The sequence below is a fragment of the Suillus paluster genome (genome assembly GCF_016628075.1).
Source record: "Suillus paluster strain FC165 chromosome Unknown EDB91scaffold_6, whole genome shotgun sequence".
NCBI lineage: Eukaryota > Fungi > Basidiomycota > Agaricomycetes > Boletales > Suillaceae > Suillus > Suillus paluster.
Window position 1 is genome coordinate 164,809 of NW_024537566.1, and position 15,653 is coordinate 180,461.

A 15,653-nucleotide genomic window follows, 5' to 3' on the forward strand; every position below is an offset into this window, starting at 1 on the left:
TTGAGTTATCCGAAATTCGGCCGGAGAGCTTATCGGTTGTTTCGGCTTATGGCTTTCAAGCTTCTTCCCAAACACCCTATAGTATTCTCGTCATCTGCCTTCATGTCCATCAAACGTCCAACATGTCTGCCTCACACGGTGACCGTGGAACGGGCGAAGATGATATTGATGAGCATTCATCTGAGTCTTGCGAACTTCTGATTCTCTACGCTACGGAAACTGGCACAGCTCAAGAGACCGCCGATCGCATCGCCAGGGAATGTCGACGAGTCCGTTTTCACTGTCGTGTGCAGAGCATGGATGCGTATCCACCGGTAGGTAATTTCCCAATCACTGTAACGTGGTGTTCAGGCCCTGTGCAGGAAGCATTGATTTCGGAGCACCTGGTCATCTTCGTGGTTTCGACGACCGGCTGGGGAGCTGAACCCAGAGCCATGACTTCGTTGTGGAACATGTTGCTGAGGTCTGATCTCCCAAATGACCTATTCGAGGACATGTATTTCTGCGTTTTTGGCCTTGGAGACACGGCTTATGAGAAATTTTGTTGGCCGGCGAAGAAGCTATCGAGAAGGATGCAGAGTTTGGGAGGGTATGAGATTTGTTCTCGGGGGGAAGGAGACGAACAGCATCGCCTGGGGTGGGTGTCATCTTGTTATCTGCGCTTCATGTGGTTGATTAAACTTCAGGGTAGATGGTGCCTTGGATCCTTGGGTCGAACATCTACTGGGAGTACTCCTGCAGCTCTACCCGCTACTGTCGCACGAGCAAGATAACATTCCGGCTGGTCGACCACCACCTCGGGTATCCATGAGTGATTTAGAGTCTGATGCCTCCCTGAATCCAGATCCTCTGGATGAGGACAAGAAGTTCCATACAGCTTCGGTGAAATGCAACAGACGGATCACTGCGGAAGAATGGTTTCAGGACGTTCGTCATTTCGAATTTTCCTTCGAAGATGATATCAAGTACGGGTCTCTGCCCGCTGAATCCGCAGCTACTTACACAGAAATACAGATATAATCCTGGAGATGTTGCTGTGATTCATCCGTCTGCAGCTGCATCAGAGGTCGACTCTTTCCTTGTTACCATGGGCTGGGCAAATATTGCCGACGATCTTTTTGCAGTAGGACATACAATGCTAGGTACGATTGAACGGTATCTTAGCGCGCCCCGTCTAATCTCCGGCAGATCAAACGTTGCCCGATCATCTACCGAGCATAGTCTCTCTTCGAATCCTCTTCACGCGCTATCTCGATTTTAATGCTGTGCCCCGCCGTTCTTTTTTCCAATTGCTGCGATTTTTCGCTACCGACGAGCTTGAACGCGAAAAACTAGATGAATTTGTATCGATAGAAGGAGCGGTGCGTCGACTTACCTTATGTTTGTTTCCTTTGTTGACGGCTTGCAGGATGAAATGTATGATTATTGTCAACGCGTAAAACGCACGATATGGGAGGTGTTAACCGAGTTTCGGTCAGCAAGGATACCGAGAGAGTATATCTTTGACCTGTTCCCCCCACTGAGGCCAAGGGAGTTCTCCATTGCTAGTTCCATCGAGGTGAGCTCAAGTCACCGCGTTCACTGCAACCTCTGAGCTTCTTCAGCTCCATCCCCACGAAATCCATCTCTGTGTTGCTATAGTGCGCTATCGCACAAAGTTGAAAATTCCTAGGAAAGGCGTCTGTACTAGTTATTTATCAGGTCTTAGGCCAGGTCCGCATGGTGTGATAGCTCAGTCCCTGAACATGCACTTATATCTTATCCAGGAGATACCCTTCGCATCGGTCTCAGAAAGGGCTTCATATCCCTTCCGACGGATCCAAACACGCCAGTCGTGTGCGTTGGTCCAGGAACAGGCATTGCACCTATGCGTGCCGTCATTGAACAACGTATACACGGGGGACACAACAGTATGTATTGTCGTCCTTGTACATCATCTGATCTTTGATGACCCCAGATACTACCTTATACTTTGGTTGCCGTTCTGCACACAAGGATCAACACTATCACTCGGAATGGGAATCTTATGCGGAAGAACAAACAATCCACTACCGCGTTGCGTGTTCTCGTGACGGACCAGAAGGTGTTAAACGGACGTATGTCCAAGATCTGATGCAGAAGGACGCACAGGATATTTGGACAATGTTGGGGCAGCAACGAGGCATCCTTATCATCTCAGGGTAGGTCTAGACCATATGTGGCGCGTGATGAATTTTAATTTCCGATGATAGTTCTTCAAACAAAATGCCTACTGCAGTTCGTGAAGCCGTGCGAGGTGCAGTGGAGAGGTTCGGAGGAATGTCGAATGCTGAGGCTGTGGAGTATGTGGCTGCGATGGAGAGGGATGGTAGGTTGATTGAGGAGTGTTGGAGCTGAAAATATTCGAAACTAGTGAGCGCCAAATCGTGAAGAAGTTGATGTATTTGATAATGGGATCACACGTATTGGATAAAACTTTCAGGCCTGGAGGCCGACTTACATGCACGGTCTTTCAGATCTGAGTCATTCATTTGAAGTAAATGTACAGCTTGATCGAATGATATCGGCACACTTTGTGTGGATCCCACTGCGAAGACAAGCGCTTAGCTTATGTATTAGAGTGGCCGAATATCACCGTCAGTGGCTCAGCACTCTTCAGTTTCATCCCAACATGCCTCCGAGTCAACATTCAAGAGTAGAACGTGATTTAACTGACCAATCTAGTCTGGAATATACCATCAACCATGTTTTTTGCCCACTCAAGTTACCACAAAGGAGCGACCATTCCCTTGAGAACGATCTTGCCTTATCTCAGGCGATAGTGGATGCCGCTCTCGTCTTCAGCGACCAGCTACCGTCCGATAAGCGGCTGCTCTGGATGAGCAGCTTGAAGATGCTCCAGAACCTGAAAGATTCAATCAGATTTAGCGCGTTGTCCGAAAAGGAAGTCGAATCTCATATTAGTGCTATGAACAACAAAGGTGTGCTGTTTTCATCCCTTTTGTTTCGTGCTGACAGTGAGTATCAACTTGCAGATGTCCTTGTATACATGATTCGCGCACAAAACGCCGCGGTGGTCATGAGAAAACTCGAATCCGAGACCATATTCGAATCTTTCGAGGTCTCTCCCGACCCCACCGCAGTGATGAGCGCAAAGGGAAAGCTGATTTGTTTGTATCCTGGACCTGCTATCACAGTCCCGGATACGAACATCGACAGTGCTACCTTTCCCGCCGAGCTGGCGAATTTTCTTGTTCGCATGGATCAAGATGTCCTTGATGCGGCAGCGACGAGGAGGAAAGCCGGATCCACTGTGCTCGAAGAGAGGGACACAACTCATCCTCGATATATCACAGAACTACTGACCGGTATATTGCGTGGCCTTGGGAGCATTGCTGATGTTCCTCACATCCGCAAGCGCATCGGAGATGATGTGCTGTGGGACAGCGCGAAATTGCCGTGGAGGCGCTCTCCACTTTGGCTTGTAATCCGCGTTGCCTTACAAACAACTCTGGAGCGCAGTGCTCTTGGGCGAACGACGTATAAATCATTCATGCTATTCTCCATGGCGAGGCTGACTACCCTTGCCCTCGACCATGACTTTTCAAACGACATCCTACACTTCATGTCCGCAAAAATTGCACGCCGCCTTTTCAAGCTTGGTTCCTCTGCTTCTCTGGAGTTATCGCAGATGGTCAATGTGGTCACCAGTAATGTAAGGAGTATTTTAGAGGGAAGATGGGGATCCGTTCAAGACGCGCAACGGGCCTCGCCTCGTTGGGCTCCCGAGACCCTCCGAGTTTTGCGAGACACTCATCTTTCCTTGAACACCAGCCGAGAGTACATTCACCAAGCTTTGCAGAATCAGCATTCGTCTCCTCAACTCGCAGCCTCGCTCAATCCCAGTCACCCCCCGCGCGGGACAATAGACAATTTCCTGGGTGTTGATGCCGGCTTCCTGATAGCCACTCATGCTACAGAACCGTCTCTTGCCCTCACAGATTTCGAGACGGTCGTTAGATCAGGGATCGACGACTGGGTAGCGCGTGTTTCATTTCAGAGCATCGATTTCGCATGCGTCTCGATTGAGGCGTGCGCCTCCGCGTACTCCTCGAGAGCGCTAATCGCTTACAAGGGAAACCCGGAGAATTTGTCAATCATGCTTCTCACTCTTTTCGAGCTTTGGGTAGCCATGGACAAGATTGTTGTTGGACAAATCCCACTCTTGGCAGAATATTGCCCTGAAATTCCATTGGCCCTTTGGGAGCATCTGCTAATCCACCAATCTTCAGCCCTTGCCCGTTTAAAGCAGTTACGTGCCTACCTGAAAGCTCGTCATTGCCAGGCTTCCAGCCATCTGTCGGCGTTCTCGTCTACCAAAGACGACAAGACGTTTGCAGTGCGATATTTTTACCAGTCATCCCAGCTGCAGCGTCTGAAGCTGGCCATCGAGGCGGATGCTCATGAAGAGCGGAAGAAGAAGTTAACTGAGCTTCAGACGCTCAATAAAAGATACGCCGATCTAGAGAAGCGCACAACAAGCTTATCACACGAATACGGAGTCAATTCCCGCGGATGGGAGTACCACAAGACAAATGTTTGTCAAAAGTGTCGCCTGGAGAAGGAGATGCGATCCATGATGATTACAGTTCACGAGTGGCCGCTACCAGCGCGTGAAAAGGAGGCGATCGTGGTCGTGTTTGAGTTAACGTGCCCCATCGCGTTCGACATGTGGAGATCTGTGACATTCCATGTCCTCGTTGACGTCTGCACTCCAGGAACGATTTTGCCTACCCATCACTTCACGACACTGCAAAGATATGATGCCTTGCAGCGATACCGTACGTGCCATGCAAAGCAAAGGCTAACTTTGGCGTCGGAGGCCAAAACCTTCACCAGGTGCCATTACAGTAACACTCGCATTCCCACAGTAGAAGGCAGGGTCTGTGTGCACAACGGACTCATATTCCGGCCTTTTGATACAACTACAGGTTCATGGGCAGGCGACGTACTGCTGCGCTGCCATTCTAGTACCAAGTTGTGCACTTTTCTTCTTCCCAAGGGACCATATGATGGTTTGCAGCGGTACCTTGCAGGAACGTCCCACACATCGAACGAGGTTATAGCCAATCAGGCTGATTGTCACAAGGACATCACCATCCACGAATTCATCGCCTTCGGAGCCTTGCGGAGTGGACCGCTGCTGCAATGGATGAACGTGCTACGTGAACTCCGTGATAGGACACTCAATTTTCGCCGTGAAGAAGTCCATCTACTGTTAGCACAAGCTGTTTCACAGGTTGGCCCACCTTCGTCCGACGACGACCTTATTTGGCACGAGGAGCTGAACAGCGTACCCTTCATTGGTGCACTACTGGGAGAGCTAGAGTATTTGATGGCAAGTGTCGAAGGAAATTGGTTGGAAGGTGTCACGATCAGCACTATCGTCATGCTTGCATGCCGCGTCTTGTCCTCGACTCAGGAAGAGAGCATCAAAAGTCGCGGATATTCGCTCCTTCGAAGGATACGAACTGCGACCTTTACGTTACTGAGGCAGCTTTCAGAGAAAATGCAATCCAGCAATGATGAGACTGTCAGTCGGGAGCTACAAGGACGTGTTCGTGATATGGCAGCCACCTGTCGGAGTACATTTGACTTTGACGTTGACGTTAACGCTTCGCTGCTCCTGACGTCGAACGACGACATCAAGATATATTCATATTGTGCGGTCATGATTTATGACAACACCCCAAGCCAACTAGGTGATCTTCCACAACATTCCAAGCTACTGCTAGAGCGAGACAAGAGATGCTGTTACGCACTGGAACCCGCTGTTCGTCAATACGCAGAACTTCACAGGGAGGGTCTTGATTGCGCGATTGCGGAGATTTGGGGCAACTACAGACCAGGAACTCCTTGGAGGGCACTGCCAGCTCCGAATTCTCGTTGGCTTGTGACGCATACTGCGTATTCGTGCTCTCAATCATCGCAGAATGTCCACTTCAATTTGGTTAGCGGATGCTTGCTTGTCGATGGGAAGCAGCTGGGCAGGCTTCCGTCAATGATAGTGCAACACCCTACCTATCAATCGATTTTCGGTGATGTCAGCTTTTGGAAATTGTGAATCCGTTGGTACACGCTGACATTAATAACAGCAAGTTTTGGATATCGTTCCAGCTGATATTCCTGGAATGGAGTATGCCACACGCGGGAATGTCTGCGACCATCAGGTTAGTCGCCCTCATCGTCATCATCCTGAACCCAGCAGCTGATATAACGCACTTGCTTGTTATTGAAGGTGTTGTTCGCCCTCCGCGACTCGAACAATCTCATCATCCGTGCGAAGCATATCAAACAAGACTCGCCTATCCTTCAACTCATTCCGAGCCCAAAGTTTATGGGTGACCTACCGACAACTTTGATAGTCGGCCATACCCACTGGCTCAACTTGAGCACGAGCGAAATAGAGATTCGGCCAGCAGAAAATGTATGGAACTCCTCGCCCGAAAATTGGGTCCTACGATTTGCCGTTTCGGGCCCTTCGACGTTGCAGAATGCTGGAGGTGTCACTCTTGTTGACATACGTAGCCAAACATGGGAAATGATCTCCAAGAGGATGCGTCCTCTGGAGGACGCCCGCTACATCATGGTCACGCATAACAAAGCCTCGGGCAGCACTTACTCACTGAAGGCTGATTTACCTCGATATGGTCTCGAATTCTTCATCGACGAAGATGGGGAACTGCAGTCCCGCAACATGCGCAACATGGTCGTTGATGCCATTCAGTCTACTGGAACGATGTTGGGCTTGGTCAATCAACTCGTCTTGCGTCCGAAATCGCAAATTGCGGATGAGCATCCACACACTGTCATCGTCCCAGACGGTCGTATCTCATACTCTAGTAACGGCCATCACGTCCGTGTTACCATCACTCCCGAAGGCACCCGAGTGACACACCACCTGTACAAGGTTGATACAGATTTACGCTGTCTCACTGGGAATGTGGGTCTTACGAGCAAGCTCTATCAGGCGCTCCTCCATGCTGTTACCAGCGGCTGTCTCCCTGATCCCCTGACGGGTCGAACGGGGACAGAAGAGGCATTGCATCTCTTGCATTCTGCAGCTTGCCGGTCTTTTATGAAGCTTCGCTCTCGTGATACAGATCTTTTGCGCGAGATTAATTCGCTGTCAACCAAGCGCATCTGGTATCCCACTCATCTTCGGAAGATGCAGACAGTGTCATGGTCGTGCCTTGATCCACTCGCACAGCACTATGGTTTCCATCCAGTCGCGAAATCTATCATGGACTACGGCATGCAGTTGTCAGCTTTTTCAGATGGGTCTTCAAATATTCATCCTAGCTTTGATCTTCCACCATTCACCAGCCACCTTCTCGAGCGCGCGTCCATTCGTGCATCGGCGGTCTATCCTGACCAATCCCCTCTTACACTTCCGCTCGGCAACACAGATGTCATCTATGCTTCGCGCGATGTACCAGATAAACATGCGGAAGAGAGAGCATTTCACGCTGCCTTCATGGTACACCAGTGGCCAAGCAGGCTGCCGGTGCAACGAAATCTCCTCAGTTTGTTGACCCAGTGGAAACATGTTCAGGGCATGGGGGAATCGCTCAGCTTGCGATACTCCAAAGACTGGCTTCAGCCGACTTATCCTGACATCTTCCTTTCTGCGTACGACCGCTTTCGTAGTGCTACGAAGAAAGACATGTTTCAGCTGGTTTTCACCCTGGCTTCATTATCATATGGCTTGTTGGACGATCATTTGCTCGTCCCAACATTGCTAGCCTTCGCCACAATTGCCGAAATTCGCAGCCTGGGTGAACCACTAAAGTTCGCCTCCTATGATCTCTCGGATGGTTTCAGGCCTTCCGATGCGATACTGGACAATATCGTGAGTTCGTGTACCAAAGACTATGAGATCAGCCAGGAGCGACAGCTAGCTGCAATGCCCGGGGAAAATGAAAAGGCTTTGGGGAAGACGTCGTTATTCAGCTTTCGAAGACAAGTGTCGCTCCGAAGGGCAAATCATTCTCAGGGAACTTCGAGACGCTTGGCCGTGCGAAGACCCTCCGGATCTTAATACGCTGCGAGTGATCTGCTACAATCTCAATGAATTGTCGGGGAAGCTTTATCCATTATTCCGCAGCTGTTGGCGGAACCGTCATTTGAAGCAACACCTGGATGACCTGCAGGGGACTCTCGAACGGTTCCACGCTCCCCATCCTCCGTCGAAACTGCCCTCGCAGTACATTCTTGATTCCCACCTTGATCACTCAGATTTTCAAGTCGCATCACCAACCTCATCTGTTGATGCCCAGTGCCTCTTTGATAGGAATCCGCCTGTTATACGCATGTTCCGGTCTTCCAAACTTCCAACCAGTGCCGATCGGAGAGATTTAGTGTCTCCAGACCCTGGAGTCACAATGAGGTTGCAACAGCTGATCAACAACTTTCGCGACGAAGGAAGTAACAAATTCCGCCGTAACTACGCTAATGATCTGGAGCAGAGCAAGTCAATTTTCTGTGAGGAGAAGCTTGTTGCCCCGCCAGATCCTACGACGTATACTACCGAGGTACTGCTTGAGCACCATTCTCTGCATAGCCAGCAATTCCGACATTCGCTCGCAAGCATCGTAGACGCCCTTTCCCCTACTTCTGCTGCCGAGAACGCGTTGTATAATGCTGGGTTGTGGCCCCGAATCACACCAAACTTCCTCTTCATTCACATGGCATCTATATCAGGAAATTGTTTGGGGAATGCATGGCGTACGGCTCTCGTCCACTTGTCACAGATACTTCTCCAACTGCAGCGCTCGCGAAGGTTGTTTGTCTTTGCTGCTAATAAAAACTGGGTGGAGTTCTTCAAGGAATTGGAGAATGAAGAATGCGAGGGATTTGATCCTGAGCTGTACCCCGATTGGCTTTTAATCCAGGTACGCTGTAAAACGAAATCACTCGTTAATAGTTATCGATAATGAGTGTCCTCAGATTGAAAGTCAGTTCTTGGCACGACCTGTCCAGGTGAAGGTTGCGCTGGAGATGATATCGCCATGCACGGGAAGAAATACTTCTCTCCAGCTGAACATGGGCGAAGGGAAATCCTATGTGATTGTTCCCTTCGCAGCCGCCGCACTTTCTGACGGCCACAAGGTGGTTCGAGTAATCGTGCTGAAGTCGTTGTCTGCTCAGATGTTCCAGCTCCTGGTTGAACGACTAAGCGGCCTTGCGCAGAGGCGCATTTTCTATATCCCATTCTCTCGCGCTCTCTCCATCGACTCATCGAAGGTGCAAATGTATCGTGACCTGATGCAGGAATGCATAGGACACTAAGGGCATTCTGGTTGTGCAACCGGATCATATCTTGTCATTCGAGTTGATGGCTGTTGGCCGTCAGCTGTTTCCTTGGTCTGTAGCCGCTAAAGAGATGCTACAAGCTCAGCTGTGGCTCGCAAGTCACACACGGGACATCCTGGACGAAAGCGACGAAATTCTGCACGTTCGCTACCAATTGGTGTACACTGTCGGTCTCCAAAGGTCGCTTCAGGGTCACCCTGAAAGGTGGACGACCACACAACAAGTGCTGAGTCTTGTCGCAACGCACGCAGCTCGACTCGTGAGCCAATTTCCCTCCTACTCAGAAGTATCTACACGCGAGCACGGAGCATTCCCCTTCATTCGCGTCCTCCATCCGACAGCAGGTGAAGAATTGGTCCAATGGATCGCACAAGATGTTACCAGTGGCGCGCTTGAAAATCTCAGCTTCGACCAAGCATCTCTCCGCATGAAACAAGCTGTCCGCCAGTTCATCACAATCGAAGAGATATCCAATGACTGTATCAGCTTAGTGGAGGATCGCTATCGAGGCACCACCGTCTGGCCCGGCCTTCTAGTTTTGCGTGGATTGCTGGCATGTGGTATCTTGGTGTATGCCCTCAAAGAACGTCGCTGGCGCGTGGACTATGGTCTTGCACCCAAGCGAACGATGTTGGCCGTTCCGTTCCGTGCCAAAGACATGCCCTCGCTGCGGGCAGAGTTTGGCCATCCAGATGTTGCTGTCACCCTCACGTGCATATCGTACTATTATGCTGGTCTTACCCACGAGCAGTTGCTGGTATGCTTCGAGCTTCTGCTGAAGGAGGATAATCCCGTTCTTGAGTATGAATCATGGGTGCTTGGACTTCAGTCCGTCCCAGAAAGTCTGCGGCACCTTAACGGAATCAATACGGAATCCGCAGAGCAGTTCCGCGACCTTCAACAACTGTTCGCATTCAACAAGGCAGTCATAGATTTCTACCTGTCTCGCGTAGTTTTTCCCAAGGAAGCCAGGGGGTTCCCCAAGAAACTCACCTGCTCTGGATGGGATCTCGCTCAAGAGAAGCGACATCTAACAACCGGCTTCTCTGGTACAAACGACAATCGCTATCTGCTACCGAGCTCGATGGTGCAGCACGACCTTGATTACCAACGCAGCACGAATGCCCGAGTCCTAGCGTTTCTTCTGCGCCCGGAAAATGATTGCTACAGATGCATACCGCCCGGCCACAATGTGCACGACTTCATCAATGCCCTAATCGCACAAACCCCCGAGATCCGTGTCCTGCTGGACGTGGGTGCGCAGATGCTGGAATTGAAGAATCAAGAGTTGGCCGAAGCATGGCTTCGAGCCAAGCGCGACGCCCAAGCTGCGGTCTTCGTGAATGACGACGACGAACTCGTTGTTGTCAGTCGGGACGGGACAGTCGAACCCCTTGTGTCATCCCCCTTTGCACAGCAGCTTGATCAGTGCGTGATATATCTAGACGACGCCCATACCAGAGGAACAGATGTCAAGCTGCCTTCCGGTTTCCGAGCTGCTGTCACGCTTGGCCCCAAAGTCACGAAGGACCGCCTGACGCAAGGTTCGTAATTCAGAATTCATGCATATCAGTTTTGGTAACAACCGATGACACAGGATGCATGCGAATGCGGAAGCTGGGCAATGGGCACTCAGTGATGTTCTTCGCTCCGACTGAAGTCGACCGGAACATTCGTTCGGCAACTCAGAAAGCTGATAGCGACGATGTCGACGTGGCAGATATCCTTCACTGGGCGATGGTGGAAACCTGTCTTGATATTCAGATGCGCGCATCCCACTGGGTTCAACAAGGCTCGGATTTCAATGCACGGCATTCCGCATGGGCTCAATTCCTACGTACCTCTACTTCCACGTCCACCCTGAAGAATGCCTGGTTGCAGCCAGAGGAACGTTCGCTAGAAGCTATGTATGCACCCCACAGTTCCCCACAACCATTCAAGTTCTTCGATCCAGACATTCAAAGGAAGTGCGAGGAACTCGGAGTCGTATCGGCATCGGCACGAAGCATGGATGAGGAACAAGAAAGGGAGGTGGTTCACGAGGTAGAAAGAGAGAGAGAGCATCGGGTAGAAAGACCACCCAGTGTCAAACCTGCAGCCCATGTTCTACATCCAGACGTCCGTCGATTCATCGAGACCGGCCGAATTCCCCTCGGGTCTCCTGCGTTTATTCGAGCGCTGTCCAGCCTTGTCAACACCACTGCTGTATTTCAGGAGCGTGATCAATGGGCACAGAATGTTCTAGTCACCCGTGACTTTGCTCGTACGGTGGGGAATCTCTCTGCTCAAAAGGCGGATGATTATCTGCGGCCCGTCAATTGGGTTATATTCAGTGGCGTTGGACGCTCCCCATTACTTGTGGTCGCGAGCCCGAACGAAGTGAACACACTACTACCTGATATCCGCAGAAGCAATGTAGTTTACCTGTGCATCTACACTTCTCGCACCACAAAAACGATGCAGGCATGCGATGACCTTCGCCTCTACTGTATTCCTTCGACGCCACAGTTAACAAGATCAGAACAGCTGATTTGCCAGCTCAACCTTTTTGCGGGTCAACTCTATTTCTCCAATTATGAGATGTATCTCCGCACTTGCAACTTCTTAGGGCTCAACGCACCGGATTTGGGGGACGAGGACTTAATCGCCGACAGCGACGGGTTCATCAAGGAGGAGAATCGTCCTGCTGCGAGAGCGTCGTGTTCATTCAAGCGATCCCAGCTTCTTCCACTGAAGGAGTTGTTCGGGATGAGAAGGAAAGGCATGGGATATCTGCCAACTCACCTCGGAAAGATGCTCAATGGCCGTATTTTGACTGAGGAGGATTTCCTCGCATGAGTGCGAGGTTTCTTTAGGTAAGTTTTAGCACCTCTCTGTCAGGGACCTACCTGACTCTGGTTCTGGTCAACAGCGACTGTATTCTGTACCAACACTGACCTTGATGTAATATTGATATCTACGACGTTCTCTGTAAATCTATTTGTCGTCGAATCTGGAACCCCTTGGGACTTGTTACTTGAACGTTGAAGGAACGCGAAGTACTCCCATCTCAATCGAAACACTCGAGATTTAATCTCGCGATCGGTTGAAACACAGATATCCAGGTATGCTTAAGGTAGGCTTGTTCATACAGTTCTTCGATCAGTGATTACTTGTACAATACAGTCAGTGCCAGCGACTTTCATCAGCTGCAAATGAATGGTCAAGAAGTGTATCTAGGCAGCAAACACCAGACGCACCTTTTCATGCCATCCCGAGAGCATGCTTGCGCTCTGGCATCCCTATACCGTTGGAAAGGCATTTCATTAGGTTCCAGCATGCAACTTGAGTAACTGTGTGCTTAGGCCGCCAACCTGCTCCAACGGATTATCGATGATCCTTGATTCATTACATGCACTCAGCACTGCGCGCGGCGCACTGTGCACATGCCCTGTGTCGCAGTTCCGTTTATGCATCGTGTCGTCCGCACTACTTACGATATGGAGTCTGGACGTTATCGTCGAAACTCCGTATAGCCTTCTCATGTCCACAAAATTTGTGCTTCAAATTTGATCCTGTGGCTTGCGCCGTGGTTGAAGCTTCGTTGAGGGTCGACTTTGCAGAAGGTATAGAAGCCATAGCTCGTCACAGTAAGGCGCCTGGTAAATCAATATGGCTCTTATGCCCGCGGCTCATGATCAATTATGGGGGACAACAGCTCAGTGGTTCTCACCAGGCTAATCTCTCACCTGGTAGCAAGATGGCTAGGCGCGAGCGTTTTATGTGTCGGATGGATAAATTCCACGAGGGTGCTAATTCTTGATTGACAGGTTCATGCGACGATAGTGCTCAGCCGGACTTATACACCATACTCCTTACGCACTCTCAACTAAGCCCGGATCAAGATGCACCCTCCGTACCCACCTCTTCCGTTTTGTCACTCCCGACGCTTTCCATATCTCAAGTGGCATACGGCGCGGATCGGCCCAATGGTCATGTGCGTGCACCCAGCGGTCTGTTCAGTCGTGGGGTCAGCTACAAGAAGCAAATAATAAGATAGAATCATGAAACCTACTGTCTTCCACCCCATAGACAGGATCACCACTCCCGGAACAGGAACCTGAACCAGTAGAAACCCAGCTTCCAAATGCGTCCGACCTCCAACCCTCCGTCTCCACAAACGCCCAGTCCTGTGTGAGCAAGAACGTGAGGTCGCTGCTGGAGGCGCAGGGAGTTCGAAACATATGCAGCGTAGATGAGCAGGAGGATGACAAGAATCAGATTAAGAACGAGGGCACGTGATACATAAGGATAAAAACGTAAGAAATTTCCGTAACATCCTGCACCGCAGCACTAGAAAATTCAACAGACACCTGTGGGGACGGGAGAGACGTCCACGCTCGCACTCTCGTTGTCAAGCATGTTGATATAGAATGACTTGGAACGCATGCAAGGAGGTGGGGTACGAAGGGCGTACCGCCTCGCAGGCAAAAAGGTGATGACACAAACAAGAAAAGAAATATGACCGATATCCCATCACCCAACGGTGGCAAGCGATACATGGAGAAACACATAAACACAAGTGCAATAAAGAAAAAACGTACCTCACTTTGCCGTCCACGCCAGAGTCTCCATCCATTCCTCACCCTCGTCCACGGCACACGATAAGCAGGCCTCGAGTGTGTTAAGAAGATGGGGTGAAGAGAGACTGAAGGTGGTGCTGGTTGTAGGTGAACAGATGAGGGCCATAAAAAGAACGTGCTGATTTTTGTAAATGGACGGACAATGTTGCTTGAGGTGATTGAAGATGGATAACGTCTGGCGGAAACTCTAGCTAGTCAAACGTTGGCATCATCTACCTATCCACCCATTTCAATCTCTTCAGTAGATTAGACTCTAGAAAACTAACATCAGGAATCAATTGAACGCAGGAATATATATAAGCTTGTCGTACCCAGTGCAAGCAAGTATTGGACGCATCAAGAATGTCTTCCTATACGATAGTGTCCGTGAACGTCGAGAAGGATGTGCACGAGTAAATATTATGGAGGACACCCCGTTTAATCTCCGGCAGATCAAACGTTGCCCGACCATCTACCGAGCTTCTTCGCACGCTACCTTCAAGGGTTTCAATGCTGTGCTCCACCATTTTTTTCCAGCTGCTGCGCTATTTTGCTACAGACGAACTCGAACGCGAAAAATTGTATCGATAGAAGGAGCGGTATGTCGATTTACCTTATGTTTGTTTGTTTTATCGAGGATCTGCAGGATCAAATGTATGATCACTGTCAACGCGTAAAACGCACGATCTGGGAGGTGTTAACCGGGTTTAGGAAGGATATCGAGAGAGTATATCTTTGACCTCTTCCCTCCACTGAGGACAAGAGAGTTCTCCATTGCTAGTTCCATTGAGGTGAGCTTAAGTCACACGCAGCCCGATTCACATCTGAGCGCCGTCAGCTCCATCCCCACGAAATTCACCTCTGTTGCTATAGTGCGCTATCACACATAAGTTAAAATTCCTCTGAAAGGTGTCTGTACTAGTTATCTATTAGGTCTTGGACTGGTAGGTCCGTATAACGTGATAGCTCAGTCCCTGTGCATGCCCTCACATCTTCTTAGGAGATACTCTTCGCATCGGTCTCAGAAAGGGCTTCATTTCCCTTCCGACGGATCCAAATACGCCAGTTATGTGTGTTGGTCCAGATACAGGCATTGCACCTATGCGTGCCGTCATTGAACAACGCATACACGCGGGGATACAACAGTACGTATGACCGTCCTTGTACATACCAATCAGCTGGTCTTCGATGACCCCAGATACTACCTTATACTTTGGTTTCCGTTCTACACATAAGGATCAGCATTATCACTCGGAATGGGAATCCGCGGAAATACAAAATATCTCGCTACCACGTTGCGTGTTCTCGTGACGGACCAGAAGGTATCAAACGGACGTATGTGCAAGATTTGATGCAGAAGGGCGCACAGGATATTTGAACAATGTTGGGGCAGCAACGAGGCACCCCTATCATCTCATGAGGGTGGGTCTAGACCATATGTGGCGTGTGGTGAATTCAAAATTCCGATCATAGTTCTTCGAACAAAATGCCTACTGCAGTCCGTGAAGCCGTGCGAGGTGCAGTACAGAAGTTCCGAGGGTTATCGAATGCCGAGGCTGTGGAATATGTTGCTGCGATGGAGAGGGGTGGTGCATAGGTTTCAGGAGTGTTGGAGCTGAGAATATTCGAAGCTGGTGAGCGCTAAATCGTGAAGTTGTTGTTGCACTTTGGTAAGCATGCTCCACAAGTGATTTATTT

General features: G+C 50.0%; 1 protein-coding gene across 1 annotated transcript; it reads left to right on the forward strand.

The window, feature by feature from the left end:
• The first annotated feature begins 73 nt into the window (after window positions 1–73).
• Window positions 74–12,456, forward strand: EDB91DRAFT_1333892 (uncharacterized protein). The gene is made up of 23 exons (XM_041325439.1): window positions 74–314; window positions 363–637; window positions 687–965; window positions 1,015–1,142; window positions 1,189–1,361; window positions 1,409–1,558; window positions 1,605–1,713; window positions 1,767–1,910; window positions 1,958–2,180; window positions 2,232–2,347; window positions 2,496–2,960; window positions 3,015–4,820; window positions 4,971–5,989; window positions 6,135–6,209; window positions 6,278–7,891; window positions 7,993–8,090; window positions 8,147–8,933; window positions 8,966–8,995; window positions 9,022–9,285; window positions 9,323–10,782; window positions 10,816–10,898; window positions 10,952–12,209; window positions 12,266–12,456. Exons 1-22 carry the CDS (start codon window positions 123–125, stop codon window positions 12,190–12,192), a joined length of 10,731 nt encoding a protein of 3,576 aa, XP_041181681.1. The 5' UTR covers window positions 74–122; the 3' UTR covers window positions 12,193–12,209; window positions 12,266–12,456.
• Window positions 12,457–15,653: the final 3,197 nt, after the last annotated feature.

Excerpts from the sequence above, each read along its gene's own strand:
- EDB91DRAFT_1333892 (XM_041325439.1), top strand. The coding sequence starts at position 123 with ATGTCTGCCTCACACGGTGACCGTGGAACGGGCGAAGATGATATTGAT. Across the intron at positions 1,714-1,766 it reads TTTATCAGGTCTTAGGCCAG|GAGATACCCTTCGCATCGGT; the intron begins GTCCGCATGGTG and ends TATCTTATCCAG. Across the intron at positions 7,892-7,992 it reads ATGCGATACTGGACAATATC|CTTTCGAAGACAAGTGTCGC; the intron begins GTGAGTTCGTGT and ends GTCGTTATTCAG.